Genomic DNA, 22,355 nt, shown 5'->3' with positions numbered 1-22,355 from the left:
TTTTAGAACATTCATCTGGAGCTCTTGTACTGTACACTCGGGTGTATATTTCTTTGTGTCAGTTCGACAATTAAAATTGCATGAATGGTATACATTTCAAATCATCTCAGCAAATCCGTGTGCTTTGCCGGTTGTGCGCGCGTGTGTTGGCGCGTGCGACTGTGCGCGTGTTTGGGTGCGCAGGCGCGCGCGTGGATTTGGGTGGACGCGCGTGTGCGCGTGCGTTTGCGTGTATGCACACGCTATAGAAATGGCTAGCTTGACGGCAGTCGTGAACAACACTGACACTGACAGGCATTTTTCTGCGTCTCCGCGGGTGCATTTGGACGCACGAAGGTAGCTGCTGCAGGGGGTACCCAGAGGTACTGCTGCTCTCTGGGGGGCTTCAGTGGCATGACTGCGATCGCCGTTGTCTGTGGCAGGAATAGCGTGACTCTGCCAAACTAAGTTGCTGCAATGGAGACTTCGTGGAGAGACGCATACTATGAAATAGACCATCTTCCTCCTCTGCTCGAAGATGAGGTACGTACGTCGTCGTCGTCGTAAGTCGAACGAGGCACGTTGGTATCATCCAGAATTGCATTTGCAGTTTACAGGTGGTTTAGTCTGTGCGGGCACATGGAATTGATCATGACATGAATTGCAAGACTGAACGCAGGTTTGCATTTCAAATAGGATTCTGTGTAAACTCCAGCCATCTCAGGAGTGAATGTATCACACAAATACAATGCTATGCTTAGTTATCCGTCAGTCTGACTGTGCAAAATTGGAGGTTAGTGCCACTGCCTGCATTCTTTGAGGTTTTAACACACAGTGTCAACTATTCTCATCAGATATTTATTTACTGTGCTTGTGTATGAATGATTGGTACAAAGGAAATGGATGGAGGTCATTTGGTTAACAGATTTGCAGGCAAACAAATGGATTTGGTTGTATAATTGCACTGATTGTTTCCAGCCCAAGTGCCAGAGATAACAAACTCCCTCCCACCAGCCACAAATGCTCACACCAACACAATTACACAGCAAAATCGCACACCATCTGTGAGTTGTGCAGTCTCTTTCACTGTTCATCTCAGAAGTTCCCAGTGTAGCCCTTTGCCCGCTCTCCCCAGGATTCTCAACGCATAGCACAGCTTATGTAGGGCAGCATCTAGCAATTGTGGCTTTCTATTATTGTCAAGGGAACCTGTCTATTTATGGCTTTGCAAGTAGTGCAACTGTGGTCATGCTGTAAGATCACATGAATACGAAAGGCAAAACAGAGCTATGCTTGGCTTCCTTCTTCTCTGCCTTTGAAAGTCATTCTGAATGGAATGCGTTCAGTGACAGGTGAACATGCATTCTCAGAAGTAGAATAACATCATGGGAAAAAGACCGGGGGAAGCCTTAAACAGTGCAGTCAGTTGTTTGTACAAACACGAAGAGGACAGCCACATTACTATGGTTGATGGAATACCCATTAAAACTGAGGCCATTTGTGGCTGTTTGCTCACAGATGACTCACTTTACTGAGTTGTGTAGAATCACTTCAAATGGTGCAAGTGGAGGATGTGGTAAACATTGTGTGCCAAATGGCATTGAATCCTATTCTTCTTTTTTTTCTGCTTGTTGCATGGCAGCATATTTTGAAAGAAAGAATTTGCCGGTTTTAGCAGTGGTGCTTACTGTGGGTACCGCTGGCACTTTCATCGTCGTCTTTGTGCAAAATTGTGACCGTTGTTGTATTGCTTATGTGAAGATAACTACATATAAGCGTTTGTCTCCAGGAAAACGTGTCTCTGGCAGACATCCTGACTTTGCGAGACAGCTGTCTGTGTGAGGAGGATGTGTGGGCAGTGTGCGCAGAGTGCGTTGTGGCCCTGCAGAGCATTCGACCCTCCCACCTCTTCCACACCTTGTGCATCACCCCAGACACGCTTGCCTTCAATGCGCACGGGAATGTTTGCTTTATGGAGCAGCTCAGCGGTGAGTCGATGACACGCGAGTGTTGGTCAGTTTCTGATTTTTTTTCAAAAATCGAAATTATTGGTCAGTCCAATAGTTTTTACAAATGCCATTATTGCTATCTTTATTTTTTATTATTTTATTTGTTATTTATTTTTACGATTTCATTTTATTATATATTATTATTTTTTCAAAAATCGATACTATTGCTTAATCCAATAGTTTTTACAAATGCCAATCAAATATTGCCGTCCCTTTTTGTGTTTGATATTCTGGTCTGTCTTTGCGTTTTTTGTCCCTAATCCTCATTGTGCATTGATCCCGTCCGTCACTGATTTGCACATACAGACCTTTAATTGCATGCCTACGCTGATCTTGTGAAAGCAACTGGCAGCCATAAAATAAAGTATTGATCAGAAGTACTGGGTCAGCTGCGACAACATGTCCGCTACGTAGCAATCTTGCAGTTCTTTATTTTCACACTTGTGAGGATTTGGTGCAACGTTTGGATTTGTCAGTGAATTTTTATCCTTTTCTTTTTTTTTTACTGGATTGTTTCACTTACGTGATGATTCATGGTTAGCAGTCAGAGATTACAATCAACTGTAACTAGTATGATAATTTTGTGTTCTCCAGATGATCCTGAGGGCCTTTTTGTGCCTCCTGAATTTGACAATACGGGCAGCACATTTGAGGTGAGAGATATTGAAAAGCTCCATTATGGTCAGAGTGACAATATCCTGATTTAATGTGAAAACCAAAATAAAAAACACTGATGTTTTTTTAGCAGTACATCAGATTTAGATTTCAAATACAAAGCTTTGTTCATCATTTTTTGTTTGTGCTGGGATTCAGGGCCATGTTTTTTCTCTGGGCTCAACCCTGTCCGCTGCACTGAGTTTTGTGATCGAACCAGAACTGGAGGCTGAGCTCGGTGAAGAAACTCAAAAGCTGTTGGAGAAAATGCAGGAAAAGAAACCAGAGGATCGACCGCTCATACAGGTATTACTGTAAAAAAAAAAAAAAAGAACGAAATTGAGTTTGGAAAAAACACTCAAAGCTCTGTGTGGACAATTTATCTTGCTAAATGTGTACACTTTACGGGTCAGCATGGTTAAGACACGTTGATTGGGCTTTCAATATTTTTCTTATGTTGAATCTTTTCTGGCAGGACATCCTCTTTCAGGCTCAAGCAAGATTGCGCAACACCTCGTCGGCAGCCGTGTGCCGTAGATTGTCTTCTGTCGGACGACGTGTGCTCTCCATTGAATCAATATCAAATTTCCAAGGTCCTTCCATTATCTGTGCTCACTGTGTCAACATTTGCTCTCTGTCCTGATTTCTGACTCGACCCCTTCCTCTCTGTCTGTGTCTTTCTACAGATGGACAAGAGAGCTCTGAGGCAATTTGGCAACATGCAAAATCCCCCCAAAAGACTTCCTTTGATATTGGCAAAGACATCTATCTGAACACTACTAAGAAGACAAACGGTCTATCCAGACAACAGGTTGCTTTACGAACGATATGATTGTCCATATAAACAAGTCCAAGGTTACAAGTTCCATTCTTAGCTGCTGTGTGTTGTCCAAAATCCCTTTTGGTTTGTTTCTTGTGTGGCTTTTCCCAATGTGTGCATGTGAAATGTTGCAGGTGTGTTTGGGTTGGGACTCGTCCCTCTGGGCTGAAGATGCAGACAATGCAGACAGATGGCGCAGGGGCTTAGCAGATGAGCTGGACTGCTCCACAGTCACCATGAGAGCCCAGCAAAGATTCAACAGAATGAAGGGGGCGCTCAATCGCTCCTGCTCTGTCCCGGACTCCAATAACCCGCCTTTTCCCACCCCACCACATGGAAATATTAGCGTACCTGTATCGGACCTAACTGAGATCGGAGCCAATGAGCATTTGTCTTCCAAGTCCGTTTGCGACAAGAGACTCGCTCGAGGAAGGTCCTGCGAGTCGTATTCGCGGAGTGGCGCAGAAGATTGTCTGAGCTCACTTGTGGATGGTCCAACATCAAGAAGAAAAAATGAAGACGCTGTCAAGTCTTCATGTCATTTTCAAGACTGTCATGAAGATACGTTTGAGGAAGGGAGTCCGAATGTAGCCTCATCAGGCACGTCGGCCTTTTTAGAAGATGACAACTCTGGTGCTCAAATATCAAAAAAGCACGAGCGCTACGTGAGCAAAAGCAAATCTCAGGATGAGGTTAGCAAATGTCTTTTCTTTGCATCTCACATTCATGTCTGTAATTCTTAGAGTAGATATGAATTCTTCCGACTGACTAAATGTTTCTTTCCTTCAGTGGAGCCCACTAAGAGAGTTACTGGCTCATTGTGGACTGGGCCTCACGGTGAATGAGCTCTGGGCTCTCTGCTACACCTGCCTGTCGTCCCTGCAGACCTATACTGACTTTCCAGGTGAGCTTCCAAATTTATGGATGCAGTTTTTATGAACTGAAAAAAATCTTGATGTGATGTTGGAAAATCATAGATTATTCTGAAATATCAAATGATTGTATGCAAGCATCTTTCCTTCTTAAGCTTTCTTATCCCTGGACACGGTGTACATTAGCCACCAGGGAGAGTTGGTTTTCTTGGCACCCAAAAGCTTTGGTAAGATCACTTTTTGATTTTTCTCATTGCTTGAAGAAATCATGAAAGAGACAGACAGACAGAAGCAACTGGCACCTCTCCAGGGAGTAGTCCCGTTTTCTTTTGTTTGGTCCACGGCGAGTCCTCGGGAAGCTGCCTCTTGTTTCAATGTTCAAAACCACAGCGTAAGAAACACCAAATCCCGTTCACTTCTACGTAACCGTTGAAAACACAGGCAAGCCTTAGGAGAACAGACCCGGGATTCAAAAACCCAACCTCTGAACTGTAAGGAACATTCTTGTGATTTTTAAAAAAAAATGTTTGATCTCAATGATGTGTTCTTTGCAGGAACTGAGGACAGATTTTATCTTTCACCTGAATGTCAAGAGCATGGAATTGTAACTGAGAAGGTATGCAGCTTCGACTCATTTGAAGGCGTTTATTCAAATGGTTCAGGTCCTACTTGGAGACAAGGAGTTACTTTGTGACCATTGGAAGTTATTGATTGACGGCCATGACATTTGGCGTCCCTCAAGGGTCAGCCTTCGGACCCCTTTTGTTTCGTCCGTATATGCTTCACAACTTTCATGATCTTGCAACTACTATATTTTTGCCTTGTGGGGTATATCAAGCTGCCTTGCTTTGCCTTCCAATGGAAATGTTCTGTTGCTGTCCAGGCTTGTGTTTATGGGGTCGCTGCTATCTTGTGGACCACGGCAAAGTTCAATTTGTTACCCAGTCAGAAACTTGTAATGCCTCGCAAACTGAAGCGACTTCTGCTTGAGATGGCAAACAACACACCCGTGGGGAGACCTTCTATTGCCGTGGCTAAACATGTACGTATTTTAGCCATGTTGGAATTCGTTGGCTGTTTTAGTTCCTCTGTATCCTTGTTATTCCTATTCCTATTCCTATTCATTTGGTCTTTTTGGTTTTCATCAATGATTTTCATACGCATCCATCCTAGAGCTGTTGTGACTACTTAAGCCGTCAAGGGACGAATGCGGAGACTGTGTGGAAGCAGCTCATCACGAGGGTCCATGCGGTAAACGGCATTTCATCAGTCACCATTAAGACATTTGGATCATTGTTTTCAGCCAATGCCATTTTTTTCCCAGACAGTCTCTCGATCTATCGATGGAGAAGATTTGGCTTTGGATGAGTTTGAGTCAAGATACTTCGCATATGAGCAGTGGTAGGAATGTTTTTTTTTTTCTTTCAAAACATTGAGTGTTGGTAAAGTTGAACTACCTACAACATGGCAAACAATAAACATGCAGGTAATGTCTAACGTTTGGTTTCCTCATGTGTCCAAGCAACAGTGGACTCCAGCACCCGGAGACCTTCAGTCCCACAAGCACCCCCATCGTACTGACCAATGAAGGGGAAGACGGCCCAAAAAATGGAATTGACGAGTAAGGAGATTTGATACTGTGGTTATTGTGTTGTAATCCAAGGCGACAAAAATTTTGAGAATCACCAAAAGCATATCATGAAGCTAAGGATGATGAATAAATCTTTTTTTTTCTTTTTTTACATCATTTAATTGAAGTATGCATAATGAAAGCCGCATTTGTGTTGTGCTTTATGTGTGTATATGTTGCCCATGGTGACAAGTTTTGCTGAACAGTGTCCAACCACCATTCAAGTGGTTAGTAGCCGCTCCTCTCCACTCTTAATGATGCGTAAAGGACTTGTGTGAATGCAAACATGAATGAAAGCAACTCATTGTTTTCATGTCTCTCTTCATTGATCTGCACAAAGGACTCAATCACGACGGTGAAGTGTGTTCTTGCAGATGTTTTACTCATTTGGTCTTGTGTGTTAGTCTTTTGAAAGAATCGTGAATTAGCGACTATTGTCTTTACTGTCGGGCGGGCAGTTATTGACGGATTGTCTTTTGGAGGTTTATTACGGCTGCTTTTTTATTTTTTGAAGTATTTTCTCATGCAAAACGACAGAATTGATTTACTTTTGTTTGTTTGTTTGTTTTCAACCGAGGCCTGTTTAGTTTAGGCACGCTAGCAAAATACAGGATAAGATGGTCAAGGACACTCATTTGCATCCGTGGTGTGATCTTCTGTCTATTATGATTGTCTAATGAGGTTGAGGAGACAAATGGAAAAACATGGTGAGAAAAGGAGTTGAAGATGAATGGCCCTCGAGCTCACGGCTTTCACAGACGAGTCCTTGTTGTGTTGAAATACAAGCGCCTCCCCAGTGCCAATGGCTGTCTCAATCTTTTGCTCTTTAATAACCCCATCTTGTTTTTTTTCTTTTTTCTTCACTGCCCATGTGATTCAATCATCTCTCTTTTGTTTCTCCTGGCTGGCCCATCTCTGCACACTCCTCCTTGGTGTAAGCAGACATGGACGCGGATTCAGACGCCGGGCTGAGTGAGGGAGACCGCTTGGCCGGGGCCAGCCACCAAAGCCCGTCTGAAGCCCGTTATACTTGCGATGACCAGATGAGTCGTGATCGCTCAGAGGAATTGGAGGACAGCCATTCTCAGCTTTCAGAGCAGCAGCTCATCTCACTGGGATCCAGAGCAGATCTGTACTTCAGGCCGGCCTGGGACTTGGCTTTGTTTGAAGAAGACTGCTTTAGCTCCCAAGTGATCCAGTATGCCTTGAGTCTTGGCCAGTACAGAGGATCGTCGTGCCTGGATGTGAAAACACAGGTGGGTGAAGATTTGAAATTCTGTTCCGGCGACTCATATTTGACCTTCAACTAAATGCTGCTCTTTTATTATTATTATTAGAATGGACCCCCGTTCAGAACCCGTGGATTCGCCGAGTCACATGTTGTTTTTTTCTTCTGTAGTTTGCAGGGAATTCTCTCTCTTTTTTTTTTTTTAATAGAGCGCCCCCCCCATGCCTCGCTCCCTCTTTTTCTTTACGACCTATATTGGAGGTTCATCAGCATTTTTTTTAAGATTTGTGACGGATTAATACATTCCAGTCAGACAAACGCTGATTCATCTCCCACCTGGAATGGAATTCTACTTTTTTATTTGCTGAAAGTAGAGCACAGTCAAGCTTTGGGGTAAAATGAAATTTGCGATAATTGCAAGTTCTTTTCTGCAATCTGAATATGAAAATTGTTGAACTTGGCCCTTGGCAAAGAAAGTTATCATTTGCAAACGGATGCTAATGATTTGTCTTGGTGTTTGCGCATTTTAGCGACCCACTTCTCTGTAGGAAAGCTTGAAATAGCAACCAACAACTCATCTGAAGAGTCAATCGACTGTAATTTTGCACAGTTTGCTTCAAAGGATCTGTTGCCATAGTGATGAGGGATAAAAAAAGGAAAATGATTGAAAAGGGCCAATGTGAAATAAATAAATAAAGATGTGGCGTTTGTGTGTAAATAGGAGCTGCAGCAGCAACTGATGATTGAAACAAGGAATCTTAAGAAAATGAGAACATTCTACCAGAAACTAATTCAGCAAGACAGACAAAAAGGTTTGTTGCCAATCTATGACATATTGTCTCTTAATGCAGTGTGTTCGTTCAAAAAAAACTTTTGTCCCAAAGGATTTGAAAACAAAGGAATCCTTTCCAAACTCAAGGCCCAGCTTGAAGAACTGAGATCTAAAGTGATCTTCTTGGATAATGTCAAGAAATATCTTCAGGTGCTACCAAAGAACTTCTACTCCATACTTCTCTCAACATTTGCTTTATGTCCATACAAACGTTTTTTGCTTTTGTGCAGACACAGCGTGTGGATCAGCGGGGTTTAGACGTGGCACTACTGCCATCTTTGTCTGCCAGTGGCCTGAAGTCTTTGGCTGCCCAAAGCTCTGAGGACACTTCATGCTTGAGCTTTGCAACCTGTCAAGGAAAAAGAAATCTGCAAGCAGGGACTCCTCTCGGTCTCATGGCATACCTTTATGCAAGGTATTGAGAACTACTGTGAGAAATCCTAATCAGAAATTTGATTCATTTTTCATCATTTGGACCAAGGAATCTGAATATTTACCTGGGTGGGAGGGTACAGGTAACCAAAAGTACAGTCAATTTTTGGTCCATTTTGCCTTTAAACAGAAATGCTGCTTCCGAGGGCTTCATCCAGCAGTTCCTGTACACGTATCGCTTTTTCTGCACTTGTGAGCACTTACTGCAGTTTATCATGGAGACGTTCATCAGTGCAGTGAGGTAAAAACTTCAATGAGCAGGATATGAGCTTCAATGGCAAATGTTGCTCATTGACATGAACAGATTGCTTTGTTTTCCATGACAGAGAAGGTCCGGACAGATCCGAAAAAGATGCTAACATCTTCCATCGCAGTTTGGACTTGTTGCATGTATGGATTCTAGATTGCAAAACGGTTGACTTCACGCCAAAGTCCAACATTGTGGAGGTTTTAGAAAACTTCCTTCGTACTGTGGTAAACATATCATCGGAACATATTTTACTGTCTACTGCCAAATCTGATTCTTGATTTCTGCCAGGTAATCCCCGTAGATAGTCGAGGGCGTGTCCTTCTCGCTGCTCTGCAAAATCCTCCGAGGACAATGTGGAGCACAAGGAGAGGGAGTCAAATCCAATGTGTGGCTGAGGATCAGGTGAGGAATAGAAAAAAATGTCCTTTTTTCATCTCTGTTATCAAGGGGACTGTTTTGGTCTACTGAGGGATATTTCAAGCTACCAGTCTTGAATAGTGTCCTGAACATTGATTTGAAAGCCATTCTATTCAAACAACAATGGAATACTACTGTGATTGTTGGATAACTACCACACTCTCTAATTCCCGTCATTGTATTCTTAAGTGGAGGATATCAAGAGCGGTGAAATCTTCAGCTTCCATTGCAAAAGAGGACTTCTCCATAGCTGCAGCTCTGCCTGTGCCTTGCTACATCTCCCTGGTGGATGAGCCTTCCAGCGGTGATGAGAAACTCACCTTTAGCCAGAAAAATTACAGTGTGCAGCAAGTAGCTCAACAACTCACTCTCCTGCAGCAGGTATGTTTAAAAAAAAAAAAAAAAAAAAAAAAAAGAAAAGCCAGCAAACGACACAAGTCCATTTTCCTAAGTAAAATATTGCAGATGGCATGCACTCCAGGAAGCTATTTTGCACGCTTTTTATTGACCACTAGATAGAGCTATTTCTCCATGGATATGTAATGAATGTCACATAGTACAATGTTTTGAAATACAGGACGTTTTCCAAGGATGTCATCCAGTCCATTTCCTCAATTCCAGAATACAAGGCATCAGAGACAAGCCCTTAAGGGAAAACAAGTAAGTTCTCCACTTTCATTCTTTTTATTTCCATAAATGATCCAAATGTTATTCTTTTTCACCACAATGTGCCGGGAAAAAAAATGTTAAACAGCATTCAAAATAATGTTCATAGGTTTTCCCTAACATCCGTGTCCCAACAGCTCCTCGGGTACTGGCTCCCAACAAATTCCACCAGTAGAGCGCAGCAGACTGTCACACGCGTCAGAGTCCGAGTCGCGCCTCCAGCAGCTGCTTGCTTACTCTGACACCGTTATGAAATGGATTGCTGGTGAAATAGTCATTTGTGACTCAATCAAGGTGAGGTGCCCAAAAGGTACAACCCATTAGTGGAGCCGAATAACAACAACAATAATAATAATGTATTTTATTTATAATGGCTTATACTTCTCTCTGCTATTGGAATTACCAAGAGACATTTTGGGTGATGTGTTGTTAAGGTATGCTCTCCATCATATGGTTTCTATTATGTTTTGTCCAAATGTTGATTTATTGTATTTATTATTTTCTTGTTCTCATGACAGAAAATGTTGACTGTCTAAGTGAAGGCACCTGTGTTAATTAAGTGGGCGTGTTTAATAAAAAGCCTTCCTGCATGCTGCGCAGTGGGTCGGTCCTACTAGCTGTTGTCGCAGTTGGTGGGCCACCTCGTCTTTCTTTATTTTATTCCGCTGAGTTCGGTGTAATTGTGTCAATCCTAAAAATGCTCATTCTATTCTTTAATGACTTTATTACAGCATTCTACAGATCAACATACGCTACCATTGAAATGTTTGGGGGTGACTTAGAAATGTCCTTATTTTTCAAATCATGGATGCATTGCATCGTGTCCTCAGCTTCACCTTTCAAACGACTGTGACCTGATTTTTATATGCTCCCCTCTCAACCAGGAAGAAGTTGCCTTGCTGACCAAGTACCTGTGGATTGGGAAGCATTGCTATGAATCCCGCAATTTTGCTACAGCCATGCAGGTCCTTGAAGGTTTGGAGAACACCATTGTCAGGCAATTGCCAGTAGGTTGACTCACTATTTATTTATTTTTTCTCCAATGTCTAAGTCCCAACATGTGTAGTAGAAATGACTTTCAGCAAAATACACTCTGTTTTACTTTCGGGGGTTACAGTATGGTGACTAGAATGAAATGTCTTTATTTTCTACCACAGGCTTGGAAACATCTGTCTTCCAAGATGCTTGAGATCTTGGAAGAGCTACGAGCCGTGCAGGTGCATGTGTGTGTGTGTGTGTGCGTGTACACTCGGGGATTGCAAAGAGCTGAAGGCTAGTCTGGCCACATATTGTGAAAGTGGGCTTCAGGGCAAAGAAATCAATAGGAAAACAACTTCAAGCAGGTTTGCTCGCATAGATGCGCTTACAGCTGGCATTTCCACTAAAACGTATCTTCAAAAGAACCTCATGCATCTTGGTGAGAACGCTTACATGTCCCCCATGTAAGGAGCAAGGACTTGTCGGAGATGCACGAGTCTCATTGCTGTCTACTGTCAAGGTGCCCTTGAGCAAGGCACTGAAGTGAACACCACCAATATTCTTTGCTTCTACTTACAGTACTTGACTATGACTCTTCTAATGGCTCACACTCTGTCGTAGTTCAACCTAAAGTTGTTTGATTTGTTAGTCACGCCTTCAAGTTCCTGAAGAACAAAGAGCCCTTCCTCAAATCTCCAACATGTGAAATAATTTCACTGGGTAGAACATAGGATCCAGCCCAACCAAGACCTTATTCATGAAGTCTTTGATTGAGAAATCTTGCTAGTTTCTGTTGTCTCAGTGTGCCTCCAGCAATTCTGACTGTCCCGCAAGTCCTCTTTTCTTGCGGGACCTGATGTGTACGTATGGGATTCACTTCTTTGTCCTCAGGTGTTTCTGAAGAGTGATAACATGTGTCTGATAGCGGAAGAACAAAAGAGAAGACCTACTCTTCCCTCGGCGCACATCCTGGCCATGCATATTCAACAGCTGGAAATCGGAGCCTTCACGCTCACCACTGGCGCTTACAAGTGGACCAAGCTTCGGTAGGATCACAAACAGGTGGTAGGGTATTGAATAGTATCGTATTCTAGTACAAACTAAAAATCCAGAGGGGAAAAAAAAATCCCCTTTGCTGAAATTGGCTTCATTTATTGCATAGCAAGTATCTATTGGTGGCAGCGACCCACTCCTTCAGTCAACCTGTCAACCTGGGTAGATGCTGAGTCACAGGGGCAGTTGAAGGAAGGAAGGAAAGGGTGCCACTGCTGTAGCAGATGGCGCCCGTGGGAGCTGACTTTGATTGGAAAAGAGCTTGTGGTCCAGATGCTTCACAGCCGCTGGGTAGAAGCCAGATGCTCGGGTCATAACATCTAGCAGAGACAAGCAGAGCTACAGCTGCTTGGGCTGAACCCAGGGTCCTTCATGTTGTCTCCAAATGAGGTCACAGGAAAAATGCCCAAGCGAAAAATCAGATGAGCTGCAATCGACAAGTTTCATGTATGTACTGTTTTTCTATTCCTCATCCCATCTCAGCATTTTCCTCTCGCTTTAAAAGGAGGATAGCTAAGGTGGTGAGTCAGGTCCACGCCTTCCAGGAGCTGGTATTCACCTACAGCCCGGACCGGGACATGCAGGCCTACCTTTGCCGGCGCATCACCGAGCTCGGCAACTGTGACGTCGGCAGCAGGCTGACTGAGGCTGACGATGCCGATTCCCAGCAGTCCGCCGAGCGTCAAACGAGGAGGGTTCAGGAAATCCTGACAAAGGTGAAGGCCTCCCTCCAGTGAGTCCTGCCCCTACAAGGCCCCAGTCAGGAACCCATAGCTTAACCGCTGCAAAGAATTCTCTGTTACCATGGCAGGCGGCACAAATGAGAGTTCTCAAACTTTTCTACAACAAACATTCTATCAGATCAGGTAAGACAGCAAGAAATTGTGAAACGTGACTGTTGGCAAGCACACATGCTGGCTGGTAAGAGCATATCGCAAATATGGAGCATTTAAAAAAATCATTTATATTCTTGACTTGTATCCTCTCCAAACCTAGTGCGGCCCGTCTAAAAGTTTGAAAATATGCTTACTTGATTTTTTTTTTTTTTTTTTTTTTTTTTTTTTTTTTTTATTTAATACCAGTCCTGTACAAATTTAGAATTTTATGAGTTGCAAAAATAGCAAATCAATGCTATTACTAAAGGCCTTGCTATTTCAGAGCATGACCAAAGTAAATGACACTGAGTTATGATAGTAGCACGTTTAGTTTTAGTGGCTATTCTCTCCAGCAGACGCACAGCTCAGCAGTGAAGATTGAATGTGGCTTGTCATGAGAATATGATTAAGACAGATTTGACATCGAAAAATGACATTTCGTCACGCCAAATTGTGTTCTAGTCCATTTGAACATTGTAGGTTACGCTATTTTTAGGGTGTGGAACTTGCTCTTGCATTGTGTGCTGTTTTACTTCTTTGCTGTCTTTTAATGACTAACGTTTTAGTTCTATCTTCTGCCAAATCATATGAACCAAAATAACCTGTGTGATGAGATGCATTTTACGGACTTTTATTTTCCAGATATTTCTGCTACAAGTTACATGTATCATGGATCAAAGTTGAACTTGTATTTACTTTAACCATTAAACAGATGTACAGTATTTTACAGCTGTCTTTTAAATAATACTGAATTCCTTGATGTTTTCATTTTTAATTGATTTGAATTGAGGAACTAAGTTGTGGACTTTTGCTTTGTGGCCCTTGATTCAGCATATCTGGCTCAGATCTAGCCTCCAATAAAAATGCAAGAACGATTGAAAGCTTTTGTATTCTTCTTGGTACAATACAATATTCTGAAAATTAATATTCTAGTGTAAGTGAACTAAATATTGCAATCAATAGGATGGGTGCCGTTTTTAAAATGAGTGGTAACATTCAAATATCGGGCAACTGTGGGCCTCCATGTAGACAGGGGTGGGTGGAAGCCTGTCTCTGTCTGTCAGTCAGCTATTAGGAAATAAGCACAGCGTGAAGGCGACGTCACAGGCGCTCTTTTTTTTTTTTTTTATTATCTAACAGCATCTAAGGAGCTTCAAAGCCTCTCAGATAAATAGCCTAAAAATGCCAAAGGGGACTCTCGGAGACAGAGGCTTGATAGCGGACAAGACCAGAGTCGGCCCCTTATCAGCATTGGAATAATAATAAAACAAACCGATCACTTTAGTGGAGGCATTGTTCTTGTAAGACGTCGCGTTGGGGCTGTGGGTGTCTTGTCGCGTCACCGGGACGCATGAAGATTTAAACACATCCCAATTTTTGACAACCACTAAAAAGATCCCTCTTCTAATTGATTTCTAAGGTTTTTTTTGCATGAAATCCCGACATCCTCACTGCTTGTATGATCTTGTTTCCATTTGAATGGCTCGACATTCAACAGTGAGTAATTGTGTTGCTCTCCTCTCTAATAGCTTTGATGTGAATGAAATGCGTGAATGGATGGATTGCGTCAAAAGCGCGTTGCTGGCGCCAAGGCGCACTGCATGGGGTGTCGCACATGTCAATACAAGAACATTCAATACTAACATGCGTGTTGCAAAAGAGACACTTCAATTAAACCTATGCACTTTAACTGTAGATGACGTCACATCTTTCATCAATTGTAGCTGTTTTGTCCAATAGCAAACTGTTATTTTAGTCTTTTTAGGGCAGACAAGTTCATTTTGCAATTTATAGTCAGTATGATAGAACTATGAGATGTCAGTCAATCTGCGAGCTATAAGAAAATCACGCAACTTCATTATGTATCTAATTATGCCAAATAAAATGTTTTAGTGTTATGTACGAAAAGTAATCTATTGGAAAATGCAATGATCCATTTTTAACTATTGTGTTCCATGTTGTCATTGGCCTAAAGAAGCATTTGGAGCAATAATCCGTGCACCTGCATTTGAAGACATATTTTGCAACTCCCATGTCTATGAAGTAACAAAGTAAATCCATTTGAAACATGCCTCAGTATGAGATGACTCCAATAATACACTGAACTGCCAATAGTCACTGCTGCCATGGCATGAATGTGTTTTTCCTCATTCATGAAATACTTGTGTACTACAGTCTGTGATTTAATTCAGATATGTGCTTTTGGCTTGAAATAGCAAAATAATTCTCCTGTGACCATAACTCAAGGATGTCTTTTGAATACATCCAGACTAAATAATTGCATCCAGCTTTGTACTGTATGCAACTGGGGGTTGGGGTGCCTGCCTGCCTGCCTGCCTGCCATACAACTGTTTTTGCAGGAGCTCACAGTTTCAGTCAGGGCTTGACAACTGGGGAGGTGTCACAGACTCACTGGCGCCAGGTCTTCACACACTCACAGGATATGGAAAGACTTCAATAACGAGCCATTAAGTTCTAATCGTGCGGATCGATCGGGCGTTAACAAGACGCTCTACATATGCAAATGAGCGCGCTGGCCCATTCCCTATAAAGCCGATCCCACGGGACTTGCTGCCACGCACACACACACTTCCATTGACACTTGTTGGGCAGGTCACTAGCCAGGAACGAGAACATGGTGAAGTACTTTTCTGTGGATTGGCTCGCCCGGAGCCACCATGACAAGGCGCTCGAGGAGAAAGAAGGGGCTGCAATTGCAATGGACGGTGTGGCCAACTGCAAGCCGCACATTCCCTGCATGGTGCAGCCGAGCCCGCCAGCCTACGGCAAAAGTTACGTGCAGCCCAAACCAAAGTCATCCAAGCCTGCAGAGCCGATGGAGACCACACGCTGCACATCACCAAGTAAGTTCTGCTGATATCTGAATTGGACTCACCCGCAAACTTGTTCTAACTGGAATGACATTCAATTCAGTTTCAGAAACAAGCGACTACTCGTCTGGCTACGATAGTGAAGCTGCTTCCTCCGAGTGCCTGTCTGTAGACGAGGCGGCGGCCGGGAAAGACAGCGCTCAGCGTCGAGTGCGCACCAAATTCACCCCGGAGCAAATCAACAGGCTGCTAAAGATCTTCAACAAGCACAAGTACCTGGATGCTGGCGAGAGGGTGAAGACAGCGCGCAAGTTGGGGCTAACTGAAACGCAGGTACAATTCTAAACAATGGTTCTATTTAATACAATCAAATGATGTACCATTTTTGAAAGAGAGGCACTCATTCATTCATATTTGTTTTCCGTTCTGCAGGTGAGGACCTGGTTCCAGAATCGGAGGATGAAACTCAAGCGGGAGGTGCAGGACCTCACTCCTCAAATCCAACCGGTCATGTTTCAACATATGCATCCGATTCAGTACCACGCCGTTTCTGGACAGCAAAGCCACTTCCCAGCACCCGGAGCAGCATTTTACCCCGTGGTCCCTGTGCCGCCGCACCTGGTCCTGCAACAGCATATGGCTCCTCACCCAGGGCCCCGTGTTATGATCCACAGCTCACATTTCTACTAAGAGACTCTTCAAAGACTTCCCACCCAAACACTTAAGTCTGTTTTCTTGCATGATTTCATGCAAGACTTGTATATAATTGCAGAAAAAAGTTTATTTAACAGCCTAATAAAATTTATCTTTGTAATGCAGCACTGGACTCTCATCTCCAATCTGGTCAACATATCAACATTTGTATTGTCTAACCACCAATATATCGTTTATAATAAAACAGAATTTTACAAATAATCCAGGCAAAAAAAAAAATACATTTTGAATATCGCTTTACGTGAGCCCCCTGAAATCTCCACCCCAACACACACATGCCAAATGCTGCCTTATGCATTTGCATTTCAAACACCAGCTTACAGGGCAGATCATGGTCAACAATTAGTTGTCATTTAGGTACGCATTGATGAGTTTACGCATACGGCAGGGCCCTCCGGCCTGGCTCCTGCAAGTCTGAGCTTTTGTATGTGCGTGAATTGTAATCTCTGGTTTGAAGTCCTGAAGTCAATGCTTTGATTGTGTGATGTGATTTTGAAGATTGCAAAAGCCAATCCTAACCATTTTAAACGAAATACATTTGAAGTGTAATTAAGATTGAAAGTTCCATATAGTAAACTACAGTTTAAGAGCTGTGTGAGGGTTGGGCGGGCAAACGAGAGGATCTGCAGCAAATGTCTCAACTCAGATAAAGTCAGCAAAGATCAAGCAGAGAACTCTTTGACTTTTGGCGTGATCCCCGCCTTCTCACTAACAAAGGCTTCATTTGAGCAATCGCAAAACACATGACTGTATTAACGCAACGATAAAGCCATCGGACATTTACAGACGTTTCCAATGAATTCAGCCAGTTGACATTTGACTTCATTCAATCACGATACAGCATTGTCAGTTAGCTGCAGACTTAGTGGCACCAGCAGCAAAGAAGGTGCGAAAAGCCACAAGCTGGCCTCTATTAAGCTCAATTACAACCTCCATCAAGTTTCTACCATTCCGCCGACAACTTTGCATATGCAAATAGAAAGTGTGCCCCTCCCGTAAGAGGAGCCAAGAGAGACATACATCTGAAGGCTTGTGTGTGGACACGTACGTACGTACGTACGTCATGGCCAACTTCTCGGTGGAGTGGCTCTCTCAAAGTTTTTTACACTAAGGAAAAGGATGCTGGTGAGATGACTCTGCAGAAAAGTGTGCATTCTAATTTCCATGAGCCCAAAAACTCCCCAAACAGTAAGTCTACTCAAGCACTTTGTTTGTTAGTTGTGTTTGCTTTTGAAAACTAACACAAACTCTCCCAGACAGTTGCAGTTACGCTTCCAGCTCGGAAAGTCAGCTGGGAGTAGACGGTGAAGGAGAGCTTTTCCACCAACGGAGGATGAGGACCAAATTCACCCCTGAGCAAATCAATAATCTAGAGAGCACTTTCAACAAGCATAAATATTTAGGATCCTGCCAATGAAGAAAAATTGCCATGAAACTTAACCTTTCTGAAACTCAAGTAAGTTGTCTCTTGGAGGTTGTTTTCAAATGTTATTTTGTTTAAAACGTAATGTTCCCCAACACAGGTGAAGACATGGTTTTAAAATAGAAGGATGAAGTTCAAACGGGAGCTGCACGAGATGCGCTCTGACTTCCTTCCCGTGGCCGCCGTTCTGCGGCCGCCTGTCCTGTTTCAGCACCACGTCCTCGATGAACAGCTCCACCACAGCAGTGCCTACTACGCGTAACCCCGCCTACTACATTAGCAACATTTCTTCATGCTCCGGCCCTTCTATTGATCTGACACACACACACACACACACACACACGCACACACACACACACACACACACACACACACACACACACACACACACACACACACACACACACACACACACACACACACACACACACACACACACACACACACGCGCGCGCGCACACAATTTATATTGTGCACATTTAGTGGCCAGCCACTACTAAACTAGCATTCTCTGATGCACAGTTGATGTCATGAAGGTGATATGATTATTTTTAAATCCCATTAAAATGAAGTATTCTCTCTCAGTGCACCTCCAAATAGTTCATAAAGTGCTGCCTTCTTGTGTGTATTTGGATTTTCTTTCAGATTTTGAGCAAATAGTGGATTAGGTCTTGTGTTTTTATGGAATTTGGGGTATTTAAAAAAAAAAAAAAACAATTTGGAAGGTGCTTCCTCTAGCTGCTGCGGGCAAATATTTTTGTTTGGCGTCTTGTGGCATGACTCCCAGGCGAGACAGCTCCTTGCTCCAGGTTGATTTGCATCCTCAAGAAGACATCAAAGCAGCTGAAAGTGCCACATCATTGACATCCATTGAGCTCTTTTGTTTCCCCCATTGAACAATTCGCACGTACATGGAAGCTGCGCTAGGAAGGCGCCCTCAAGTCTACCAAAGGTGTGTATTGCCTCACGTTTAAAGTCATTAGGTGCCACTAGCTAAATGGGTGACTGATTGAGTCACTCTGTCATAAAGTTGAGCAATCTCTTCAGTGCAGTCACTTACGAGTTGGACTTTGGATCCAGCGAAGGAAACACTCCAACCTGCTGGTGTAGTGAGTCACTGTTACTGTATGGCAACACACTCCATTTCCGGTTGTGCTGCAAACGAGGGAAACTTTTGCACTACTTCGGGTGACCGAATTGTTTTGATAACTGAACTTTATAGAGCCTAACTTTTTCGAACTTTACGCTATGCCGCCCTCCAAAAAAAATGAGGGTTACGATGAACTTAAATCATCCATTGACCTGATACGGCAAGACATTACCACACTTTTAGAGCAGCAAGCCACCCTGCTCCAGCTAACGTCTGAGCTAACGGAGCTTAAGAACTTATCGAAGGAGAAAGACGAGAAAATCCTGTCGCTTGAACGGAGAGTAGATGCACTGGAGCAGTACTCCCGACAAGAAGACCTCATAATCACGGGTCTAAAAACATCTCACCGCTCCTACGCCAGGGCGGCGGGTCCTTCGGATCCCTCGACAGATGACTCTCCATCGGACGAGCTGTCAACGCTCGAAGATCAGGTAGTACAGTTTTTCGAGAGTAAGCACATGGAACTCCAGAAAGGAAACATTGCCGCTTGTCACACACTCCCAAGAAACCGAAAACGACCACTGGATCCTCCGAAAATTATCATTCGGTTCGCAAATAGGAAACATAAAGTGGATCTTTTGAAGCAAGGGAGGAAGCTACAAGGAACGGGTGTTTACCTAAATGAGCACCTCACTAAGAAGAATGCTGAGATAGCCTGGAACGCACGCAAACTGAAGAAGGAAAACAAGATTCTCGCAACGTGGGTCAGGAACTGTAAAATATGGATTAAAACAAACGGAGCAACACCAGAAGATGTCAAAACTCTCGTTGTGAGTGAACTGGAGGAACTGAAGAAATGTGGCCTGGTGGTGGGGGAACCAAACATTTACAATGGCTGAACTAATGACCATTAACTGGTACCTATGGACCCTCCGGACGAAAATAATGGATTACAGCGAAGTACAACAAGGCAAACAGAGACTGGCAGGGAGGACATCCATCTCAGGTAGACAGTTCCCCTACACTTTTCATGCCATCCAGTGACATTCTCACAAATGCAGGAATTTCTGTCCCACCGAATCTTGACTCTTTACTATTTAATTCATTTGACCTAGAGAATGCTAATGCTGGTATCTATGAGTCCTTCCTTAACCCAGATACAAATTACACTCCCTTAAAATCTGTTGAAATGTCATGTGAATATTTTTCTGAAGATATGTTTAACAAACTGTGCAATACTCCTCCTGGCCACTGCCAAACAAATGTATTCTCCACTGTCCACTTCAATGTACGGAGTATCTCTAAAAATTATGATGGTCTAAAAACCTATTTATCAACCTTAACACATTCTTTTTCAGTAATAGCTCTTACTGAAACTTGGATGGTTGATAATACATCTAGCTATCCTCTCTCTCACTACACTCCTATACATTCCTGTAGACCAAACAAGCAAGGTGGAGGAGTCTCACTGTATGTGATTGATAACTTAAATTTCTCTCCCAGAAAGGATTTAAGTGTCAATTTTGACATGACTGTAGTAGAATCTGTGTTTATAGAACTCTCCTCTTGCTCACTTATAAACAACAAAAATGTGATAATTGGATGTATATATAGACCACCAGACTCTGATAAAATCACCTTCAATGAAGCCCTCGACTCTACTCTAGAAATTATAAACAAAGAAAACAAATTATGTGTCTTACTTGGTGACTATAATATTAATTTGCTTGAATCTAAGCAGTCACATACAGCAGACTTCCTTAATACATTATATTCCAGAAACTTTTTCCCTCTTATCAACAAACCCTCCAGGATCACAAGCTCAACGGCCACTCTCATAGACAATATCCTATTTAATTCTCTAGACTACAAGATAACATCTGGCCTTTTGATCTGTGATGTATCCGACCATCTACCTGTCTTCCATCTCATCCACAATGATAGTAGTCCTGAAATCAAAGATCATATTGGAGATCAAATGAAATTCCGCAAATTTACTGAGAAAAACATGGTATCTTTTATATCTATCATCAGCTCTGTGTCATGGGATGAGGTTATCCTGTTGCAAGATGTCAACAAAGCCTATCACTCCCTTCTAACAATACTCACAAATGCATTAGAGTTCTCCTTTCCTTTAACTTCTAGTCGTAAAAATAACTCTAAGGGGAAACCATGGATAACGGATGAACTAAAAAAATCTTCACGTAAAAAAAATAAACTATATAGAAAATCTATTGCAAATCCCATCCCTATAAATATAGAAACATACAAGAAATATAAAAACAGATTTACAGCTTTACTAAGGAAAACCAAACAAACTTACTATGCTGATAAATTTACACAAGCCTCCGGTGACATCAAAACAACGTGGAATCTTATCAACCATTTATTACATCGCAAGAAATCAAAAACATCGACCCCAAATGAGATGCTGGGGAAGAATAGAGCTCATTCAAACCCAATAGATATTTCTAATGGTTTCAATGATTTCTTTGTAAATGTTGGCGCTACCTTGGCATCTAGCTTCTCAACCTCTGATACAAGCCCCTGTTGCCTTATTAAAGGGCAGTTTCCTTCACTCTCCATTCTTGACCCTCCTAGTGTTGAGGAAGTTTACAACATCGTCATGAGCTTGAAAAACTCGGCCCCTGGCCATGATGAGATCAGAAGCATACTTATTAAGAAAATTATTCATTCAATAATAATTCCACTAACACACATTTTCTCCTTATCTTTAAAATTTGGCATTGTACCCCAAGAATTAAAAATTGCTAAAGTCATTCCTATCTTCAAAGCTGGTGAGACTAATGAATATGGTAATTATCGACCTATATCCGTACTTCCTTGCTTCTCCAAGATTCTAGAAAAACTGGTTTACTCAAGATTGGCAAAGCACCTAGAAACAAACAATATTCTCTATAAACATCAATACGGTTTCCGCAAAAAGTTTTCTACTGAGCATGCACTGCTTCAGCTTGCCAACCACATCTCAACGGCTCTTGACAATAAGAAATTCGCTCTTGGTGTCTTTCTAGATTTAAGCAAAGCATTTGATACTGTCGACCATAAGATCCTCATCGCTAAGCTAGAGAGATATGGAGTGAACGATTCTGCCCTGAAATGGTTCACAAACTATCTCGCCAACAGAGAACAATATGTATATATAAATGGTTGTTCTTCCAACAGATCTAAAATACTATTTGGGGTCCCGCAGGGCTCAATATTGGGTCCTCTATTATTTTTGGTGTACATAAATGATTTTTCCATGTCTTGTTCAAATTTTCTTCCTTTGTTATTTGCGGATGATACCAATCTCATTGCCACCCACGAGGTTTTTAATTTCCTCATTGCACGTGTGAATACTGAGTTGCACGCTGTTACAAAATGGTTCAAAATAAATAAGTTGTCACTCAATATAAACAAATGTAACTTCATGATCTTCTGCAATATAAATAAATCTTACCCCAAAGAACAGGCCAAAATTTACATAAATAATAACGAAATCCATCAAGTTACTAGCACTAAATTCCTAGGAGTTATAGTAGATAAACACTTAAACTGGTCTGAACACATTGATTTGGTTTGCAAAAGATCCATGAAAA

General features: G+C 42.4%; 2 protein-coding genes across 2 annotated transcripts; both read left to right on the top strand.

Annotated features, from left to right (window-relative positions):
• Nucleotides 1-225: 225 nt before the first annotated feature.
• On the top strand, nt 226-12,842 carry LOC119134608 (kinase non-catalytic C-lobe domain-containing protein 1). Its single transcript, XM_037271436.1, has 29 exons — nt 226-522; nt 1,769-1,967; nt 2,583-2,641; nt 2,802-2,948; nt 3,118-3,235; nt 3,329-3,453; nt 3,597-4,154; nt 4,252-4,366; nt 4,490-4,561; nt 4,889-4,950; nt 5,218-5,376; nt 5,508-5,585; nt 5,659-5,735; nt 5,857-5,955; nt 6,646-6,671; nt 6,907-7,220; nt 7,914-8,004; nt 8,077-8,174; nt 8,255-8,439; nt 8,587-8,697; nt 8,783-8,930; nt 8,995-9,108; nt 9,313-9,504; nt 9,701-9,783; nt 9,927-10,083; nt 10,674-10,796; nt 10,947-11,006; nt 11,659-11,813; nt 12,326-12,842. The coding sequence occupies exons 1-29, from the start codon at nt 457-459 to the stop codon at nt 12,555-12,557; spliced, it is 4,023 nt and encodes a 1,340-aa protein (XP_037127331.1). The 5' UTR covers nt 226-456; the 3' UTR covers nt 12,558-12,842.
• A 2,488-nt stretch (nt 12,843-15,330) lies between these two features.
• LOC119134607 (homeobox protein vent1-like) lies at nt 15,331-16,313 on the top strand. The gene is made up of 3 exons (XM_037271435.1): nt 15,331-15,559; nt 15,630-15,859; nt 15,959-16,313. Exons 1-3 carry the CDS (start codon nt 15,331-15,333, stop codon nt 16,214-16,216), a joined length of 717 nt encoding a protein of 238 aa, XP_037127330.1. The 3' UTR covers nt 16,217-16,313.
• Nucleotides 16,314-22,355: the final 6,042 nt, after the last annotated feature.

This window comes from Syngnathus acus, chromosome 15 (assembly GCF_901709675.1).
Source record: "Syngnathus acus chromosome 15, fSynAcu1.2, whole genome shotgun sequence".
Taxonomy (NCBI): domain Eukaryota; kingdom Metazoa; phylum Chordata; class Actinopteri; order Syngnathiformes; family Syngnathidae; genus Syngnathus; species Syngnathus acus.
This window is presented reverse-complemented; position numbering and strand designations above follow the sequence as displayed.

Bases quoted from the DNA above. Each gene is read 5' to 3' on its own strand.
- LOC119134607 (XM_037271435.1), top strand. From the start codon at position 15,331: ATGGTGAAGTACTTTTCTGTGGATTGGCTCGCCCGGAGCCACCATGAC. The intron at 15,560-15,629 runs GTAAGTTCTGCT...CATTCAATTCAG, and splicing joins CACACGCTGCACATCACCAA to TTTCAGAAACAAGCGACTAC. The intron at 15,860-15,958 runs GTACAATTCTAA...TCCGTTCTGCAG, and splicing joins TGGGGCTAACTGAAACGCAG to GTGAGGACCTGGTTCCAGAA.
- LOC119134608 (XM_037271436.1), top strand. From the start codon at position 457: ATGGAGACTTCGTGGAGAGACGCATACTATGAAATAGACCATCTTCCT. The intron at 3,236-3,328 runs GTCCTTCCATTA...GTCTTTCTACAG, and splicing joins ATCAATATCAAATTTCCAAG to ATGGACAAGAGAGCTCTGAG. The intron at 11,007-11,658 runs GTGCATGTGTGT...CTTTGTCCTCAG, and splicing joins AAGAGCTACGAGCCGTGCAG to GTGTTTCTGAAGAGTGATAA.